We start from the raw sequence: 21,024 nt of genomic DNA on the forward strand, positions 1-21,024 counted from the left end.
AGAGTTAAAATAGTTAACTAATCATGTGTGCCTTTCAGAGTAAGGAACAGTTCAATCATGTACGAACACAAGCTGTCTGAAGTACAAACACAGGAAAATCAATTGCAAGTTTAGTAAGAAAAATAATCTTCACCAAACTAGTGTAAATTTCTCATGTATTTGTAACATTCATTAGCTTTACTCTACAAAAAACGGTTACACCAACAAGCTCGTGCAGTGCACAGATGCTGGCTAGTTTTCTTAATTGGGGTGAACTCATAATATGAATATCTTTGAATTAATTTTTTATACAAGTAAGATGGTCACTTGCATTCAACTTTGTAAAAAAAGATTATCACTTAAAACAAATAATTCTGGAAGACATCGGAAACTCGTTGCAATTGCAAACATCTTATATTGTGGGACGGAGGAAGTAGTTAACTGTACTGATAGAAAATAAAAGCAAAAATGAAAATCACTGAGCGTCTCATACATTTCCTTAAACAAACAAAGCGTACAGATAAATTAGGCAAGCCTTTGAAGCAGTAACCAATAAAATAATAAGACCACAAAATGATCTATAGCACGCTACAATACTAAGGTCCATCGGAGTTATTCCAAGGACTTGCCATGGCAAGAGAGTGAATGTGAGAGAAGCGTGCCAAGGAGCAGCATCCATGTGACCCAAAAACTTGCTTAGAGCACGGACTTTATGGTACAGTGTTTCAAGTCATAATATATAGACTTGTGCTTGATCATCTTGAAAGGAGCCTGACCTTCGTTGCAGCATCTCTCTACTTCCACACCAGTTAAGAAAATAAACTCCCCATCCATCATATCCATCATAATTTCCTCACCTGAAGAGCATGGGGAGTCTGGGCTAAATGTGTGCAGAATAGTCCTAAGGAGCGTGGCAATGCAAAACATGCCAGAGCCCAAGTTAACCAGATGGTTTTCAGATATCACCGTCTTCTTATCCTCAAACAGATCAAGATAATCCCAAGTATGCTGCAGTGTTGGTGGCTGCTCAGCGTCCATGGCAGAGAGGTCCAGGGCGCATAACCTGGGAGAGCCATTGCATTCTGAGAGGCCAAACCAGAGTTTGAGCTCAGGGACATGCTCAGCTTTGCCATAGAAGGGTAGTACCCATTTGCCAACCTGTCTCCATACACGACTCACTGTGTCGAAGGTGTACGTGCCTATGACCTGATCCATAGATGATATGCAGATGGTGGAGCTGTCGACCACCATGTAGCAACACCTGTTGATGGTTCTTTGGAAGGAAGGATTGTGAGTGAGGAATGGCGGCGCCGGCAAAGTATGCCAGCCCCAACCATTGTCGCATCTAAGGACCTCGAAGCAGCTGCTGATGTTGGCGTCACGTGACAGGTCCATAACATAGAGAGATTGATCTTCTGTCCGGTCAACAAGATTGTCTTGGATCATGGGGAGGCTCATGCCAAAAGGAACCATGCATGAATTGATACGAGGGATGCTTGCAACAGTTCCCAGGTCAATGTTGTAGAGTATCGTCTTACTAAAGGAGTCACTGAAAACAATACTGTCTTTTCCAAGTAGAGAGAACGAATCCCTGTTCATACTACTATGTGTTAAACTAGACATGGGATGAAAATTGATTTCCGGCTTAGGCAGAACCGACAAGCGCTCTAGCATAGGTGGTTTGTTTTTCTCCGTTTTTGCTAGTGCTGCTTTTCGTGCTTCTGTTGACGGATAGAAGAGGTACTTTATGGGATCCAGGCGATGCAGCGAATACATGCGACGGCTCAAGTCCTGCACTATCAAATTCACAAACCGAGTATTCATCCTCTCCAAAGTCCAACTGATCGAATCTCTCCGACTAGTCTGACTAAAACAAATGAGTATCAATTATTGAGACTGAGATATCCAATACTGTACAATTTAAGATTAAAGAAAAAACCTGCAGCAATCGCCTGCGTGCCTCCAATTCCTAATTATCCCTATACAGTTGTGAGCCGTCAATGATCTGAATCGCACAAATTCTACAAACCAACAAGGACGGAGGCTTTCGCTGAACAATACCTTACGCTGCTTTACCAGCGGAGGATCTAGTCGGATGCGCCTGGTGAGGGTGAGGAAGCGGCAAGCACAAGCGGGAGATTAGATCTGCTATTTTCGAGACGGCGAATAAGCGAAGAGTGCCAAGAAAGGCGGCGGAGGCGCAGTGAGATTATTCGGAAGGCTAGGTCACGCTGTTTCTCACTGCATTTATACATTGGAATTGGAGATACTACTAGACCATGGGCCAGACGGTTTTGGACCCAATATTAAATAGGCTGGATAGGGCCAGACCGGTGGGTAAATCCAACGGCCGAGGCCTCTATCATGCCAAACCCCTCTGCGCCGAAAAATGCGAGAGCTCCTCCTTGGCGCCTTCAGCGCCCGCTTAGCATGGGCCTGGCCCAGTAGCGCACGCTCGCTCCCTCGATCGCTGGAAGCCGCCGCTCGCTCCATCGCTGAATCCCGCTCGACCATTTTTTTTTTCATTCTAAAAACTGCTACAGTATAGAGTGTGTTTCTTAGAAAAATCGGTTTGCTACAGTATGTACTCTTGTTCTTAGAAAAAGTTCTTCGAATTTGAAAAAGTTCGTGAACTTGAAAAAAAGTTCATTAAATTTGGGAAAAAGTTCATCGATTTTAAAATAAGTTCATTGAATTTCGAAAAAAGTTCATAGAATTTGAAAAAAGTTCGACAATTTGAAAATAAGTTCATTGAATTTGAAGTAGGTTCATCGAATCTGAAAAAAGTTCATCGATTTAGAAAAAAGTTGATCAAATTTGAAAAAAAAAGTTCATGGAATTTGTCAAAAAGTTCATTGAATCCGAGAAAAAAGTTCATCAATTTTGCAGAAAAAAATCATCATGAAGAAAACAAGTTTCACGAATTTGAAAAAGAAAGAAAGAAAGGGAAAGCAAAAAAGGAAAAGAAGAATATCAAGAAGATAAGACGAAACACCATGTATGCAATCAAACATGGTTATGTGGTCCAGTGGTTGTCTTGCCATACTATGAACTTCGTGGTCGACGGTTCGATACCCAGCTCTTGCACACTTTTTTGGAGTTTAGAAAAGAAAAAAAACTAAAACTGGGCCAGCCCAACGTGGCAAGGGGGGTATGCGCCCGTTAGCAGGAATACCTGTAACGGGCCCTGAATAGGAACCAGCGGAAAATGCTCGCTGTGTCAAACGGAATATCCTATTTGACGCTCTCTACGTCAAGCTGTCGAGGCTTCGCATAAATCGAACCGTGAAATGGGCCAGCCCATTTACAGTGTCCGCGTTTCCGGTTTTGGGAATCTTCTAGAGTTTCCCAGCCATTTTTTTTCTGGTTTTGCGAAGCTTCTAGAAGGTTCCCTGAACCGGTTTTTTCCTTTTTTGGTTTTTGGCTTTCTTTTTTACGTTTTTCTGTTTATTTTCTACTTTATTTTCTCTTTTACTTTTCCTTTTCTGTTTCTTTTTTGTTTTTCAATTTAAAAAAAATGTTTATGTTTCGAAAATTGTTCGTAAACTTAAAAAAATTGTTCCCACTTTTAAAAACGTTCATTTTTTCAAAAATGGTCATGTTTTCCAAAATTATTCATAAATTCGAAAACTGTTTGCATTTTAAACAAAATGTTCTGAGATCTAAAAAATGTTCCCTTTCTAAAAAATGTTCGTATTTTCCCTCTTTTGTTTTTCCTTTTCACTTCGGAATTTTCCAAAAATGTTCTGACTTTCGAAATGTGTTCACTAATTTGAAAACAAATTATGTTTTTGAAAATTTGTTCGCAAACTCAAAATATGTTCAAGGAATTTGAAAAAATGTTCTCATTTCCAAATTTTGTTTTTATAAATTTGAAAATGTTCTGTAATTTCAAAAAAATGTTCCAGCCTTTTCAATTTTGTTCACATACTAAAAAAAATGTTCATCTTTTCTGAATTTTTGTAAAAATTGCGTCTTGAACAAATTGTTCGTAATTTCAGGAAATGTTAGTGTTTAGAAAAAAATGTTCAAGATTTCAAAAAATGTCCCTGCTTTCTAGAAAATGTTATAGTTTTTTGGAAAATTATTCAAAAATTTTGGAAAGTGATTGTGTTTCAAAGAACATTCCGTTTTTTGAAAAAAGAAATTACTTTCAAAATTCCTAGAGTAATTCGGATCTGCAAAGCGTGTCTGGTTCTTTATATCTGACGCTAAGTTATGAGCACATCCGAGTACCAGGTCAGCTGGTAGGAACACATCATCTGGATCACTCGATTGTGTGTTCGAATCCCTGTCATCGAATTATTTTTTGAGCAATGCTCATTCGTGTCGATCGCCATCTTTGGGCCAGCCCAGTCGGGGACGCTACTGTGCGAAACCGCAACAACTTGACGCAGAGAGCGTCCAATAGGAGGTCCCGCGTCAAACTGCCGGCGCTTCGCATAGGCGAGCGACCGAGCAGCGATGCAATGGGCCGGCCCGTTTAACCGTTCCAACACCCCGGGTTCTGGGAACCTTCTAGCCCAGCTGGTTTTTTTTTTCGTTTTAGGAAATTTTTATAAGGTTCGTTGAATCGGTTTTCTTTTTATTCTGTTTTTCTTTTTTCTTTTCCTTTCTCTCATTTTCCCCTTTCTGTTTTTTTCTTTTGTTTCTTTATTCTGTTTTTTCTATTTTCTATTTTGTTTTATTTTCTTTCATTTTCCTTTTCATGTTTTATTTCTTTTGTTTCTATTTCGTTTTGTATTAATTTAAAATGTGTGCATAATTTATAAAAAATCATGGTATCAAAGTTTGTGCATAATTTGAAACTGTTCATGGTTTCAAAATTTGTTCACAATTCAAAAAAGTTTAGGGGTTTAATATTTCTTCGCAATTTGAAAAATGTTCGCAATTTTATATTTTTTTCATGAATTTTGAAATTTCATCATATTTGAAAATTTGTTCCCAATTCAAAAAATGTTCGCGCTTTAGTGAAAAATGTTCAGAATTTTATAGTTTTCTTAATGAATTTGAAATTTGTTCATGTGCAAAATTTGGTCACAATTCAAAAATGTTCACGGTTTTCAAAATTTGCTCGCAGATTCGAAAAATGTTCACAATGTTTTAATTTTGTTCACGAAGCTGAAATTTATTCATGTTTTAAAATTTTCACAGTTAGAAAAAAATTATGGTTTCAAAATTTGTTCAGAATTCGAAAAATGTCCAAATTTTATAATTTTGTTCATGATTTTTAAATTTGTTCATGTCTCAAAATATGTTCACAATTCGGTAAATGTTCGCAGTTTCCAAATTTGGTCGCAGATTCGAAAAATGTTCGCGGTTTTATAATTTTGTTCACGAATTTGAAATTTATTCATGTTTCTAAATTTGTTCACAATTAAAAAAATTGTTCACAATTCTGAACATTTACATCATGCCGCTGTAGTTTGTTTATTTATGATCCGCGTTGCATACCAGCATAGAACCTCATCTGGCGGAGTGGCCAGGTCATCAGGCGCATCGATGTGTTGGCTAGAGTTCGAATCCCGTTTCTAGCCCTTGATTTTTTGACGATTTTCTACCTCGTGAAGTGCCACTGCAATATGGACCGGCCCAAGTGAGCCGTGCCTTGTGCGAAATGACGGCTCTTTGAAGCAGAGAGCGTCACATAGGATCTCTCCTCTGCGCCCGTTAAAGTGCAAATCACAAATGGGCGGGCGCCCCTATGTCTCGCTTTAAGCGAGCACAGGGGCAGCCCAGCCGCGCAGGAGGTCGCAGCCTTTTTTTCAGTTCTTGTTTTCTACTTTATTTTTGTACTCTTCTTTTCTGCATATATAAACAAATAATTTTCAAAAACACATTTGAAAAATGTGGAAAGTATTCGAAAAATATTGAATAAGTCTAAAAAAATGTTGAACGAGTATTTCAAAAATGTTGAACAAGTATTGGAAATTTTTGAATAAGTATTAAAAATGTTGAACCAGTATTTGACAAATGTTGAATAAGTATTAAAAATTATTGAATGAGTATTTTAAAAATGCTGAACAAGTATTTGAAAATGTTGCATAAGTATTCAAAATGTTGAAAAAGTATTTCAAAATGTTGAACAAGTATTAGAAATTGTTGAATTTTTATTCTAAAAATGGTTAACAAGTATTTAAAAATATTGAATAAGTATTCGAAATGTTTAATAAGTATTTCAAAAATATTGAAATAGTATTAAAAATGTTGAATGAGTATTTGAAAAATGTTGAACAAGTATTTAAAAAATATTGAATATGCTCTAAAATGTTGAACAAGTATTTGAAAATATTGAATAAGCGTTTGGAATGTTGAACGTGTATACAAAAATATTCATCACTTAATAAAAATGTTTTTGACACATACAAAAATTTAGAGTGAAAACGAAAACAAACATAAGAAAAAACAAAAAATGGAAAAAAAAAGAAGAAAACCAAACAAAAATGAAGAAGAAACTAAAGTCAAAAAACCAAAGATGAAGAAACAATGCAAAAAATGGAGAAGAAGAAAATAGAAGAAACAAAAGGAAAAGGCAGGAAAAAATGGCTCAAAAAAGTCTCAAGTAGGACGTGCCATATAAAGTTATGACTGGAGAGGTGTCTCGATCATGACTACATATTTCTCGAACCCATAGGGTCGCACGCCTAATGTTCGTTGACGCTAGAGTAGTATTAGGATATTTAATGAGTGTTAACCAAATATTGTTCGGAGTCCCGGATGAGATCCCGGACGTCACGAGGAGTCTTAGAATGGTCGAGAGGTGAATATTTATATATGGGAAGTCATATTTGGGTTCCGAAAAAAGGTGTAGTTTTTTCGGTATTGTACCGGAAGATTCCAGAGGATTCTGGTGGGGTACGAAAGTCCACCAGTGGTTTCACCACGACCCAAGGGCTAGCATGGGCTGCGGGGAGGCGCCCTGCCCTTATTGGGTTAGGCGCACCAAGTTCTCAAAAGCCCATGTGGCTAGGGAAGGCAAAAAAGGAAGGAGTCCTAGTAGAAATAGGATTGGACTTGGAATCCAAGTCCTCTCCCCCTTAGCTGCGCCCTAGGGCTTGGAGGGGTTGTTTCCCACACCCCTCCACCTATATATAGAGGGGAGGGGGCTCCCCAAGAGGATACACCAAGCCCTTGGCGCCCCTCTCTCTCCTGTTACTCCGTAGTTCCACCGCCTCGTCCCGGCGATGCTTAGCCAAGCGCTGTCGGGGCTCCACCACCACCATCACCACCGCGCCGTCATGTTGGTTGTGATCCCATCTACTTATCCTCTTCCGCTTGTTGGATCAAGAAGGAGGATACGTCATCGAGCCGCACGTGTGCTAAACTCGAAGGTGCCGTCCGTTCGGCACTAGATCGGTTGGATCGTGATCGGATCACGAAGAGTATGACTACATCAACCGTGTGATAAACGCTTCCGCTTAGCGATCTACAAGGGTACGTAGATGCTCTTCCCCTCTTGTAGCTATGCATCTCCATGGATAGATCTTGTGTGTGCGTAGATTTTTTTTTGTTTTTCATGCAACGTTCCCCAACATATTTTTTGTTTTTCATGCAACGTTCCCCAACATATTTTAGGGTAGGTTTTTTTAGCTTATGGTCTTAAGAAAAAACAAAATAAATGGCAACATATACACAGTAATTCTGCTAGGTGAGCATATTGGGAAACGTTGCATGGAAAACAAAAACTTTCTATGCACATGCAAGATCTATCCATGGAGATGCATAACAGCGAGAGGGAGAGTGTCTCTACGTACCCTTGTAGACCATAAGTGGAAGCGTTTAGTTACGCGGTTGATGTAGTCGAACTTCTTCACGATCCAACCGATCAAGTACCGAACATACGGCACCTCCGTGTTCAGCACACGTTCAGCTTGGTGACGTCCTCGCCTTCTTGATCCAGCAAGACGGGCGAAGTAGTGGATGAGTTCCGGCAGCCCGATGGCGTGGTGACGGTGATGGTGATGCTATCTCCGCAGGGCTCCGCCTAAGCACTACGAAAATATGACCGAGGGACGAAACTGTGAAGAGGGGCACCGCACACGGCTAAGAGATTGTCGTCATGTTGTGTGGTGTCCCCTCCCTCATATATATAGGTGGGGGAGAGGGGAGTGATGTCGCTTGAAGCTACGTCGGTATTTCCCCAAAGAGGAAGGGATGATGCAGCACAGCGGTGGTAGGTATTTCCCTCAGTTATGAAACCAAGGTTATTGAACCAGTAGGAGAACCAAGCAACACAACATAAGCAGCCCCTGCAAACAAATAACAACACCTCGCAACCCGGTGTGTTAAAGGGGTTGTCAATCCCTTTCGGGGTACGGCGCCTCAAGATAGGCAAACGGACGTGAGATAAATTGTAGTAGATTGATAGATTGAACGCTAAACAAAATAAATAAGAATAAATTGCAGTAAGGTATTTTTGTGTTTTTGGTTTAATAGATCTGAAAATAAAAGTGCAAAGGAAAAGTAGATCGTAAAGGCAAATATATGAGAAAGAAGACCCGGGGGCCGTAGGTTTCTCTAGTGGCTTCTCTCGAGAAAAATAGCAAACGGTGGGTAAACAAATTACTGTTGGGAAATTGATAGAACTTCAAATAATCATGACGATATCCAGGCAATGATCATTACATAGGCACCACGTCCAAGATTAGTAGACCGACTCCTGCCTGCATCTACTACTATTACTCCACACATCGACCGCTATCCAGCATGCATCTGTGTAGTAAGTTCATGGAAAAACGGAGTAATGCAATAAGAACGATGACATGATGTAGACAAGATCCGTTTATCTATTGCGGTAGATATGGATCCCATCTTTTTTTGAAGGAAATATGCCCTAGAGGCAATAATAAAGTTATTTCCTTATTTCATGATAAATGTTTACTGTTCATGCTAGAATTGTATTAACCGAAAACTTGATACATGTGTGAATACATAGACAAAACAGAGTGTCACTAGTATGCCTGTACTTGACTAGCTCATTGAATCAAAGATGGTTAGGTTTCCTAGCCATAGACATGAGTTGTCATTTGATTAACGGGATCACATCGTTAGAGAATGATGTGATTGACTTGACCCATTCCGATAGCTTAGCATTTGATCATTTAGTATATTGCTATTGCTTCCTTCATGACTTGTACATGTTCCTATGACTATGAGATTATGCAACTCCTGAATACCGGAGGAACACTTTGTGTGCTACCAAACGTCACAACATAACTGGGTGATTATAAAGGTGCTCTACAGGTGTCTCCGATGGTACTTGTTGAGTTGACATAGATCGAGATTAGGATTTGTCACTCCGATTGTCGGAGAGGTATCTCTGGGCCCTCTCGGTAATGCACGTCACTATAAGCCTTGCAAGCAACGTGACTAATGAGTTAGTTACGGGATGATGCATTATGGAACGAGTAAAGAGACTTGCCGGTAATGAGATTGAACTAGGTATTGAGATACCGGCGATCGAATCTCGGGCAAGTAACATACCGATGACAAAGGGAACAACGCATGTTGTTATGCGGTTTGACCAATAAAGATCTTCATAGAATATGTAGGAGCCAATATGAGCATCTAGGTTCCGCTATTGGTTATTGACCGGAGACGTGTCTCGGTCATGTCTAAATAGTTCTCGAACCCGTAGGGTCCGCACGCTTAACGTTCGGTGATGATCGGTATTATGAGTTTATGTGTTTTGATGAACCGAAGGTAGTTCGGAGTCCCGGATAGGATCACGGACATGACGAGGAGTCTCGAAATGGTCGAGACATAAAGATCGATATATTGGATGACTATGTTTGGACTTCGGAAGGGTTCCGGGTAAGTTCGGACAAAAATCGGAGTACCGGGGGGTTACCGGAACCCCCCGGGGAGTGTAATGGCCTATTGGGCCTTAGTGGAGAAGAAGAGGGCAGCCAGGGCAGGCCGCACGCCCCCTCCCCCTATAGTCCGAATTGGACAAGGAAGGGGGGGCGCCCCTCTTTTCCTTCCCCCTCTCTCCTCCTTCCTTCCCTCCTACTCTTACTCTTGGAAGGGTTGGAGTCCTACTCCCGGTGGGAGTAGGACTCCCCTTGGAGCGTGCCTAGGAGGCCGGCCCCCTCCCCCTCCTCCACTCCTTTATATACGGGGAGGGGGAACCCCATAGACACACAAGTTGATCATTGATCTCTTAGCCGTGTGCGGTGCCCCCCTCCACCATAATCCACCTCAGTTATATCGTAGCGGTGCTTAGGCGAAGCCCTGCATCAGTAGCATCACCATCACCGTCATCACACCGTCATGCTGATGGAACTCTCCCTCGAAGCCCTACTGGATCATGAGTTCGCGGGACGTCACCGAGCTGAAGGTGTGCAGATCGCGGAGGTGCCGTATGTTAGGTACTAGGATCGATCAATCATGAAGACGTACGGCTACATCAACTGCGTTGTCATAACGCTTCCGCTTTCGGTCTACGAGGGTACATAGACAACACTCTCTCGCTCGTTGCTATGCATCACCATGATCTTGCGTGTGCGTAGGAAGTTTTTTGAAATTACTATGTTCCCCAACAGTGGTATCAGAGCCAGGTTTATGCGTAGATGTTATATGCACGTGTATAATACAAGAGAGTTGTGGGCGATACTAGTCATACTGCTTACCAACATGTCATACTTTGATTCGGCGGTATTGTTGGATGAAGCGGCCTGGACCGACATTACGCGTACGCTTACGCGAGACTGGTTCTACCGACGTGCTTCGCACACAGGTGGCTGGCGGGTGTCAGTTTCTCCAACTTTACTTGAATCGAGTGTGGCTACGCCCGGTCCTTGTTGAAGGTTAAAACAACACATACTTGACGAAATATCATTGTGGTTTTGATGCATAGGTAAGAACAGTTCTTGCTCAGCCCGTAGCAGCCACGTAAAACTTGCAACAACAAAGTAGAGGACGTCTAACTTGTTTTTGCAAGGCATGTTGTGATGTGATATGGTCAAGACATGATGCTAAATTTTATTGTATGAGATGATCATGTTTTGTAACGGAGTTAACGGCAACTGGCAGGAGCCATATGGTTGTCACTTTATTGTATGCAATGCAATTCCCTGTAATTGTTTTTACTTTATCACTAAGCAGTAGCGATAGTTGTAGAAACAATAGTTGGCGAGACAACAACGATGCTACGATGGAGATCAAGGTGTCGTGCCGGTGACGATGGTGATCATGACGGTGCTTTGAAGATGGAGATCAAAAGCACAAGATGATGATGGCCATATCATATCACTTATATTGATTGCATGTGATGTTTATCTTTTATGCATCTTATTTTGCTTTGATTGACGGTAGCATTATAAGATGATCTCTCGCTAAATTTCAAGGTATAAGTGTTCTCCCTGAGTATGCACCATTGCGACAGTTCTTCGTGTCGAGACACCACGTGATGATCGGGTGTGATAAGCTCTACGTTCACATACAACGGGTGCAAGCCAGTTTTGCACACGCAGAATACTTGGGTTAAACTTGGCGAGCCTAGCATATGCAGATATGGCCTCAGAACACTGAGGCCGAAAGGTCGAGCGTGAATCATATAGTAGATATGATCAACATAGTGATGTTCACCATTGAAAACTACTCCATCTCACGTGATGATCGGACATGGTTTAGTTGATTTGGATCACGTGATCACTTAGATGATTAGAGGGATGTCAATCTAAGTGGGAGTTCTTAAGTAATATGACTTAATTAACTTTAATTTATCATGAACTTAGTCCTGATAGCATTTGCATATCTATGTTGTAGATCAATAGCTCGCGATGTAATTCCCCGTTTATTTTGATATGTTCCTAGAGAAAATAAGTTGAAACATGTTAGTAGCAAAGATGTGGACTAGCTCCTTGATCTGAGGATTATCCTCATTGCTGCACAGAAGTATTATGTCCTTGATGCACTGCTAGGTGACAGAAGTATTGCAGGAGCAGATGCAGACGTCATGAACGTTTTGACAAAAGCTCGGTGATACGTCTCCAACGTATCTATAATTTTTGATTGTTCCATGCTATCATATTACCCGTTTTGGATGTTTATGGGCTTTATTATACACTTTTATATTATTTTTTGGACTAGCCTATTAACCGGAGGCCCAACCCAAATTGCTGTTTTCTTGCCTATTTCAGTGTTTCAAAGAAAAGGAATATCAAACGGAGTCCAAACGGAATGAAACCTTCGGGAGAGTTATTTTTGGAAAGGAAGCAATCCAGGAGACTTGGAGTGGAAGTCAGGGAAGCTTCGAGGTGGCCACGAGGCAGGGAGGTGCGCCCTACCCCCCTGGGCGCGCCCCCACCCTCGTGGGCCCCTCATGGCTCCCCTGACCGACTTCTTTCATATATATATGTCCATATACGCTAAAAACATCGAGGAGCATAATAGATCAGGAGTTCCACCGCCGCAAGCCTCTGTAGCCACGAAAAACCAATCGGGACCCTGTTCGGGCACCCTGCCGGAGGGGGGATCCCTCACCGGTGGCCATCTTCATCATCCCGGCACTCTCCATGACGAGGAGGGCGTAGTTCACCCTCGGGGCTGAGGGTATATACCAGTAGCTATGTGTTTTGATCTCTCTCTCTCTCTCTCTCTCATGTTCTTGAGTTGGCACGATCTTGATGTATCGTGAGCTTTGCTATTATAGTTGGATCTTATGATGTTTCTCCCCCTCCACTCTTTTGTAATGGATTGAGTTTTCCCTTTGAAGTTATCTTATCAGACTGAGTCTTTAAGGATTTGAGAACACTTGATGTATGTCTTGCATGTGCTTATCTATGGTGACAATGGGACATCACGTGATCTACTTGATGTATGTTTTGGTGATCAACTTGCGGGTTCCGTGACCTTGGGAATCTATGCATAGGGGTTGGCACACGTTTTCGTCTTGACTCTTCGGTAGGAACTTTGGGGCACTCTTTGAAGTTCTTTGTGTTGGTTGAATATATGAATCTGAGATTGTGTGATGCATATCGTATAATCATGCCCACAGATACTTGAGGTGACATTGGAGTATCTAGGTGACATTAGGGTTTTGGTTGATTTGTGTCTTAAGGTGTTATTCTAGTACGAACTCTATGATAGATCGAACGGAAAGAATAGCTTCGTGTTATTTTACTATGGACTCTTAAATAGATCGAGCAGAAATGATAACTTTGAGGTGGTTTCGTACCCTACCATAATCTCTTCGTTTGTTCTCCACTATTAGTGACTTTGGAGTGACTCTTTGTTGCATGTTGAGGGATAGTTATATAATCCAGTTATGTTATTATTGTTGAGAGAACTTGCACTAGTGAAAGTATGAACCCTAGGCCTTGTTTCCTAGCATTGCAATACTGTTTACGCTCACTTTTATCATTAGTTACCTTGTTGTTTTTATATTTTTAGATTACAAATACCTTTATCTACCATCCATATTGCACTTGTATCACCATCTCTTCGCCGAACTAGTGCACCTATACAATTTACCATTGTATTGGGTGTGTTGGGGACACAAGAGACTCTTTGTTATTTTGGTTGCAGGGTTGCTTGAGAGAGACCATCTTCATCTTACGCCACCCACGGATTGATAAACCTTAGGTCATCCACTTGAGGGAAATTTGCTACTGTCCTACAAACCTCTGCACTTGGAGGCCCAACAATGTCTACAAGGAGAAGGTTGCGTAGTAGACATCACTTGGTATGATGACTACTTGATAGTTTAGTGCACCATGCTTTACGGCTTTGAACCGGGACTTCAAAAATGTTTTGAACGCCACGGAGCATATAAGATGTTCCAAGAGTTGAAATTGGTATTTCATACTTATGCCCATGTCGAGAGGTATGAGACCTCTGACAGTACTTTGCCTAAAAGATGGAGGAGAATAGCTCAACCAGTGAGCATGTGCTCAGATTGTCGGGGTACTATAATTGCTTGAATCAAGTGGGAGTTAATCTTCCAGATAAGATAGTAATTGACAAAGTTCTCTAGTCACTATCACCAAGTTAGTAGAACTTCGTGATGAACTATAATATGCAAGAGATGAAGAAAAGAATTCCCAAGCTCTTCGCGATGCTAAAATTGGCTAAGGTAGAAATCAAGAAAAACATCAAGCGTTGATGGTTGACAATGTTGGGTAACGTAGTAATTTCAAAAAAATTCCTACGTACACGCAAGATCATGGTGATGCATAGAAATGAGAGGGGAGAGTGTCGTCCATGTACCCTCGTAGACCGTAAGCGGAAGTGTTATATCAATGCGGTTGATGTAGTCGAACGTCTTCACGATCCGACCGATCCAAGTACCGAACACACGGCACCTCCGAGTTCTGCACATGTTCAGCTGGATGACGTCCCTCGTACTCTTGATCCAGTTGAGGCCGAGGGAGAGTTTCGTCAGCACGACGGCGTGATGACGGTGATGATGAAGTTACCGACGTAGGGCTTCGCCTAAGCATCACTACGATATGACCAAGGTGGAATATGGTGGAAGGGGGCACCGCACACGGCTTGGAAGAATGAACTTGTGTGTCCTAGGGTGCCCCCCCGCTCCCGTATATAAAGGAGCAAGGGGGAGGCCGGCCGACCTTGGTGCACCCCAAGGAGAGGAGGAATCCTCCTCCTAGTAGGAGGAGGATTCATCCTTTCCTAGTCCCACTAGGAAGGGGGAAGGGGGAAGGAAGGAGTGGGAGAGGGAGAGGGAAAGAGGGGCCACGCCCCCTCCCCTAGTCCAATTCGGACTCCCCATGGGAGGGGGCACGCCACCTCCTGGGCTACTGCCCTCTCTCTCCCCTCAGGCCCACTAAGGCCCAATACTTCCCCGTGGGGTTCCGGTAACCCCTCTAGCACTCCGGTTTTCTCCGAAACTTCTCCGGAACACTTCCTATGTCCGAATATAGCCGTCCAATATATCAATCTTTACGTCTCGGCCATTTTGAGACCCCTCGTCATGTCCGTGATCGCATCCAGGACTCCTAACTATCTTTGGTACATCAAACACATAAACTCATAATACCGATCGTCACCGAACGTTAAGCGTGCGGACCCTACGGGTTCGAGAACTATGTAGACATGACCAAGACACGTCTCCGGTCAATAACCAATAGCGGAACTTGGATGCTCATATTGGCTCCTACATATTCTATGAAGATCTTTATCGGTCAAACCGCATAACATCATACGTTGTTCCCTTTGTCATCGGTATGTTACTTGCCTGAGATTCGATCGTCGGTATCCAATACCTAGTTCAATCTCATTACCGGAAAGTCTCTTTACTTGTTCCGTAATGCATCATCCCGTAACTAACTCATTAGTCACATTGCTTGCAAGGCTTATAGTGATGTGCATTACCGAGAGGGCCAAGAGATACCTCTCCGACAATCGGAGTGACAAATCCTAATCTCGATCTATGCAAACTCAACAAGTACCATCGGAGACACATGTAGAGTACCTTTATAATCACCCAGTTACATTGTGACATTTGGTAGCACACAAAGTGTTCCTCCAATATTCGGGAGTTGCATAATCTCATAGTCATAGGAACATGTATAAGTCATGAAGAAAGCAATAGCAATATACTAAACAATCAAATGCTAAGCTAATGGAATGGGTCAAGCCAATCACATCATTCTCTAATGAAGTGAGCCCGTTAATCAAATGACAACTCATGTCTATGGCTAGGAAACTTAACCATCTTTGATTCAACGAGCTAGTCAAGTAGAGGCATACTAGTGACACTTAGTTTGTCTATATATTCACACATGTAATAAGTTTCCGGTTAATACAATTCTAGCACGAATAATAAACATTTATCATGATATAAGGAAATATAAATAACAACTTTATTATTGCCTCTAGGGCATATTTCCTTCAGTCTCCCACTTGCACTAGAGTCAATAATCTAGATTACACAGTAATGATTCTGACACCCACGGAGTCTTGGTGCTGATCATGTTTTGCTCGTGACAGAGGCTTAGTCAATGGGTCTGCAACATTCAGATCCGTATGTATCTTGCAAATCTCTATGTCTCCCTCCTTGACTAGATCACGGATGGAATTGAAGCGTCTCTTTATGTGCTTGGTTCTCTTGTGAAATCTGAATTCCTTGGCCAAGGCAATTGCACTAGTATTGTCACAAAAGATTTTCATTGGACCCGATGCACTAGGTATGACACCTAGACCGTATATGAACTCCTTCATCCAGACTCCTTCATTTGCTGCTTCCGAAGCAGCTATATACTCCGCTTCACACGTAGATTCCGCCACGACGCTTTGTTTAGAACTGCACCAACTGACAGCTCCACCGTTCAATATAAACATGTATCCGGTTTGTGACTTAGAGTCATCTGGATCAGTGTCAAAGCTTGCATCGATGTAACCATTTACGACGAGCTCTTTGTCACCTCCATAAACGAGAAACATATCCTTAGTCCTTTTCAGGTATTTTAGGATGTTCTTGACCGCTGTCCAGTGGTCCACTTGAGGGAAAACTTTGGTACCTCCCTGCTAAACTTATAGCAAGGCACACATCAGGTCTGGTACACAGCATTGCGTACATGATAGAGCCTATGGCTGAAGCATAGGGAGCAATTTTCATTTTCTCTCTATCTTCTACAGTGGTCGGGCATTGAGTCTGACTCAATTTCACACCTTGTAACACAGGCAAGAACCCTTTCTTTGCTTGATCCATTTTGAACTTCTTCAAAACTTTATCAAGGTATGTGCTTTGTGAAAGTCCAATTAAGTGTCTTGATCTATCTCTATAGATCTTGATGCCCAATATATAAGCAGCTTCATCGAGGTCTTTCGTTGAAAAACTCTTATTCAAGTATCCTTTTATGCTATCTAGAAAATCTATATCATTTCCAATCAACAATATGTCATCCACATATAATATTAGAAATGCTACAGAGCTCCCACTCACTTTCTTTTAAATACAGGCTTCTCCAAAAGTCTGTATAAAACCATATGCTTTGATCACACTATCAAAATGTTTATTCCAACTCCGAGATGCTTGCACCAGTCCATAGATGGATCGCTGGAGCTTGCACACTTTGTTAGCATCCTTTGGATCGATAAAACCTTCGGGTTGTATCATATACAACTCTTCTTCCAGAAATCCATTCAGGAATGCAGTCTTTACATCCATTTGCAAAATTTCACAATCATAAAATGCGACAATTGCTAACATGATTCAGACGGACTTAAGCATCGCTACAGGTGAGAAAGTCTCATCGTAGTCAACCCCTCGAACTTGTCGAAAACCTTTCGCGACAAGTCGAGCTTTGTAGATAGTAGCATTACCGTCAGCGTCAGTCTTCTTCTTGAAGATCCATTTATTCTTGATGGCTTGCCGATCATCGAGCAAGTCAACCAAAGTCCACACTTTGTTCTCATATCTGGATCCCATCTCAGATTTCATGGTCTCAAGCCATTTTGCGAAATCTGGGCTCATCATCGCTTCCTCATAGTTCGTAGGTTCGTCATGGTCAAGTAACATGACCTCCAGACAAGGATTACCGTACCACTCTGGTGCGGACCTTACTATGGTTGACCTATGAGGTTCGGTAGTAACTTGATCTGAAGTTACATGATCATCATCATCAGCTTCCTCACTAATTGGTGTAGGAGTCACAGGAACAGATTTCTATGATGAACTACTTTCCAATAAGGGAGCAGGTACAATTATCTCATCAAGTTCTACTTTCCTCTCACTCACTTCTTTCGAGAGAAACTCCTTCTCTAGAAAGGATCCATTCTTAGCAACGAATATCTTGCCTTTGGATCTGTGATAGAAGGTGTACCCAACTGTCTCCTTTGGGTATCCTATGAAGACACATTTCTCTGATTTGGGTTCGAGCTTATCAGGTTGAAGCTTTTTCACATAAGCATCACAACCCCAAACTTTAAGAAATGACAACTTTGGTTTCTTGCCAAACCACAGTTCATAAGGCGTCATATCAATGGATTTCGATGGTGCCCTATTTAACGTGAATGCAGCCGTCTCTAAAGCATAACCCCAAAACGATAGCGGTAAATATGTAAAAGACATCATAGATCGCACCATATCTAGTAAAATACGATTACGACGTTCGGACACAACATTATGTTGTGGTGTTCCGGGTGGCGTGAGTTGCGAAACTATTCCGCATTGTTTTAAATGAAGACCAAACTCGTAACTCAAATATTCTCCTCCATGATCAGATCGTAGAAACTTTATTTTCTTGTTACGATGATTTTCCACTTCACTCTAAAATTCTTTGAACTTTTCAAATGTTTCAGACTTATGTTTCATTAAGTAGATATACCCATATCTGCTCAAATCATCTGCGAAGGTGAGAAAATAATGATATCCATCGCGAGCCTCAATATTCATCGGACCACATACATCAGTATGTATGATTTCCAACAAATCTGTTGCTCGCTCCATTGTTCTGGAGAACGATGTTTTATTCATCTTGCCCATGAGTCATGGTTTGCAAGTACCAAGTGATTCATAATCAAGTGATTCCAAAAGTCCATCAGAATGGAGTTTCTTCATGCTCTTTACACCAGTATGACCTAAACGGCAGTGCCACAAATAAGTTGCACCATCATTATCAACTCTGCATCTTTTGGCTTCAACATTATCAATATGTGTATCACTACTATCGAGATTCATTAAAAATATACCACTCTTCAAAGGTGCATGACCATAAAAGATATTACTCATATAAATAGAACAACCATTATTCTCTGATTTAAATGAATAACCGTCTCGCATCAAACAAGATCCAGATATAATGTTCATGCTTAATGCTGGCACCAAATAACAATTATTCAGGTCTAAAACTAATCCCGAAGGTAGATGTAGAGGTAGCGTGCCGATGGCGACTTGACTTTGGAACCATTTCCCATGCGCATCGTCACCTCATCCTTAGCCAATCTTCGCTTAATCCGTAGTCCCTGTTTCGAGTTGCAAATATTAGCAACAGAACTAGTTGAAAGTGCTAGTTGTTGACTAGAGGGGGGGGGGGTGAATAGGCGATTTTTATGAAAGTCTTCAAAACGTGGAAGTTTCGAAGACAAAAAATATATAGAAATGACCTAATTGATATGCAGCGGAAGATAAACTACAACAAGCAAACCATAGTCAAGTGTGCAGTAATGTGAAAGTACAAAGACTAATAGCCGCTTAGTAGTAAGGATCAGGATGGAAGATAGTATGAAGCCAACCAACGATAGTAGTCAAGCAATGAAGTCAAACAGGTACGACAGATAGGCAATGACTTCACGAAGACAAACTCTAAGTAAAGGGAGGGAGAGGATAGAACCAGTCACTTGTTGAAGACACAGGATTTGTTGGACTAGTTCCAGTTGCTGTGACAACTGTACGTCTGGTTAGGGAGGCTGAGATTCAACTCAGAAGACCGCGTCTTCACCTTATTCCCCTTGAGCTAAGGACACACAGTCCTCGCCCAATCACTCTGGTAAGTCTTCAAGGTAGACTTCCGAACCTTCACAGACTTCGTTCACCGGCGATCCACAATGACTCTTGGATGCTCAGAACGCGACGCCTAACCGGCTGGAGGATTCACAGTCCTCAAGTGTAATAAGTCTTCAGGTCACGCAGACAGAAAGACTTCAGTGATGCCTAACACTCTTTGGCTCTGGGTGTTTGGGCTTTGTCCTCGCAAGGATTTCTCTCTCTCAAAGGCTTCGAGGTGGGTTGCTCTCAAACGACAAAAGCCGTGCACTAACTATGAGCAGCCACCAATTTATGGTGTAGGGGGTGGGCTATTTATAGCCACTAGGCAACCTGACCTGATATGTCCAAAATGACCCTGGGTCACTAAGGAACTGACACGTGTTCCAACGGTCAGATTTCAAACACACACGGCAACTTTACTTGGGCTACAAGCAAAGCTGACTCATCCAGCTCTGGATAAGATTTGCTCTCATTGTCTTCGCTCGAAGACATAGGATTTGGGTTGAGCATCACTTCAGTCATTCTGACTTTGTTCACTTGGACCCCACTTAACAGTATGGTGGTTCCTATGACTCAACAAAGAAGAAAAGGAAACAACGAAACGACACAGTCTTCACGCTCCATAGTCTTCACTCAATGTCTTCTCATGTCATAGTCTTCAATATGAATATCTTCACATACCACCATTGTCGTCAATGTCTTCATACATTTTTAGGGGTCATCTCCAGTAGGTAAACCGAATCAATGAGGGACACTACCTGTGTTATCCTGCAATTCTCACAAACGCATTAGTCCCTCAACAAAATTTGTCGTCAATACTCCAAAACCAACAAGGGGTGGCACTAGATGCACTTACAATCTCCCCCTTTTTGGTGATTGATGACAAACTGGTTGAAGTTTTCAACGGGGATAAAGTATGTGAAATTTTAAAGGATAGGGTATTGTCTTCATAAGTGGCAAAGGCTCCCCCTGAAGATGTGCATATAAGTAATTTGCTTTTGGAATGCAAATGCACATGGCAGGTTGTACTTGTGGAGATCCTCTTCAACTTATGAAGATAATTCATCATGCATGAAATGATATAACTAAGAGAATGACATGCATAATGAAAAATGGACATCTGCAGAATGATCTAAGTGCAGAAGTTATCATCGCACATGCGGAATTTATCATCACATCACAGAAAAGCAAATAAGTAGCAGACGACCATCGAGTTTAAGTGTTACAACTCAAAGAACCAAATGTATCAAAAGCGAGAGTTGTAAACACTAGGCATAATATAAAGCAACCGCCCATATGAACCCGCTTGAAGACTATCAAACTCATATGCTTCTCCCCCTTTTGTCAGTAAAGACCAAAAAGGTTTGAAGACATAGAGCATCTACTCATTCCCATGAGGAGTAGGTGAAGCAGCAGGGTTGTCGTTGTTGTTTGGCGGCACAGACGAACTTGGTGCAGTGTCGATGCGTGCAGAAGTAGGGGGCGGTGAAGTAGCATCGTCTTCATCATCGATCACTTTGGCATTCACCGTTGCCACGGAGGAAGAATAATCAGATTCTTCAAGGGATGGAGTTCGACGTAGGACAGCATTC

General features: G+C 41.8%; 1 protein-coding gene across 5 annotated transcripts; it reads right to left on the bottom strand.

Moving 5' to 3' along the window:
• Positions 1 to 413: 413 nt before the first annotated feature.
• On the bottom strand, positions 414 to 2,211 carry LOC119335208. Of its 5 annotated transcripts, none has more exons than XM_037607397.1 (3): positions 2,041 to 2,211; positions 1,919 to 1,948; positions 414 to 1,842 (listed from the first exon to the last, which is right to left on the bottom strand). In XM_037607397.1, exon 3 carries the CDS (start codon positions 1,801 to 1,803, stop codon positions 676 to 678), a length of 1,128 nt encoding a protein of 375 aa, XP_037463294.1. In that variant the 5' UTR covers positions 1,804 to 1,842; positions 1,919 to 1,948; positions 2,041 to 2,211; the 3' UTR covers positions 414 to 675. The 5 variants fall into 5 exon arrangements, with proteins under 5 accessions (XP_037463294.1, XP_037463286.1, XP_037463278.1 ...); XM_037607389.1 differs by having other exon boundaries at positions 414 to 1,846; XM_037607381.1 differs by having other exon boundaries at positions 414 to 1,837; positions 1,919 to 1,958.
• Positions 2,212 to 21,024: the final 18,813 nt, after the last annotated feature.

The sequence above is a fragment of the Triticum dicoccoides genome, chromosome 1B (genome assembly GCF_002162155.2).
Source record: "Triticum dicoccoides isolate Atlit2015 ecotype Zavitan chromosome 1B, WEW_v2.0, whole genome shotgun sequence".
In the NCBI taxonomy this organism is placed as follows: domain Eukaryota; kingdom Viridiplantae; phylum Streptophyta; class Magnoliopsida; order Poales; family Poaceae; genus Triticum; species Triticum dicoccoides.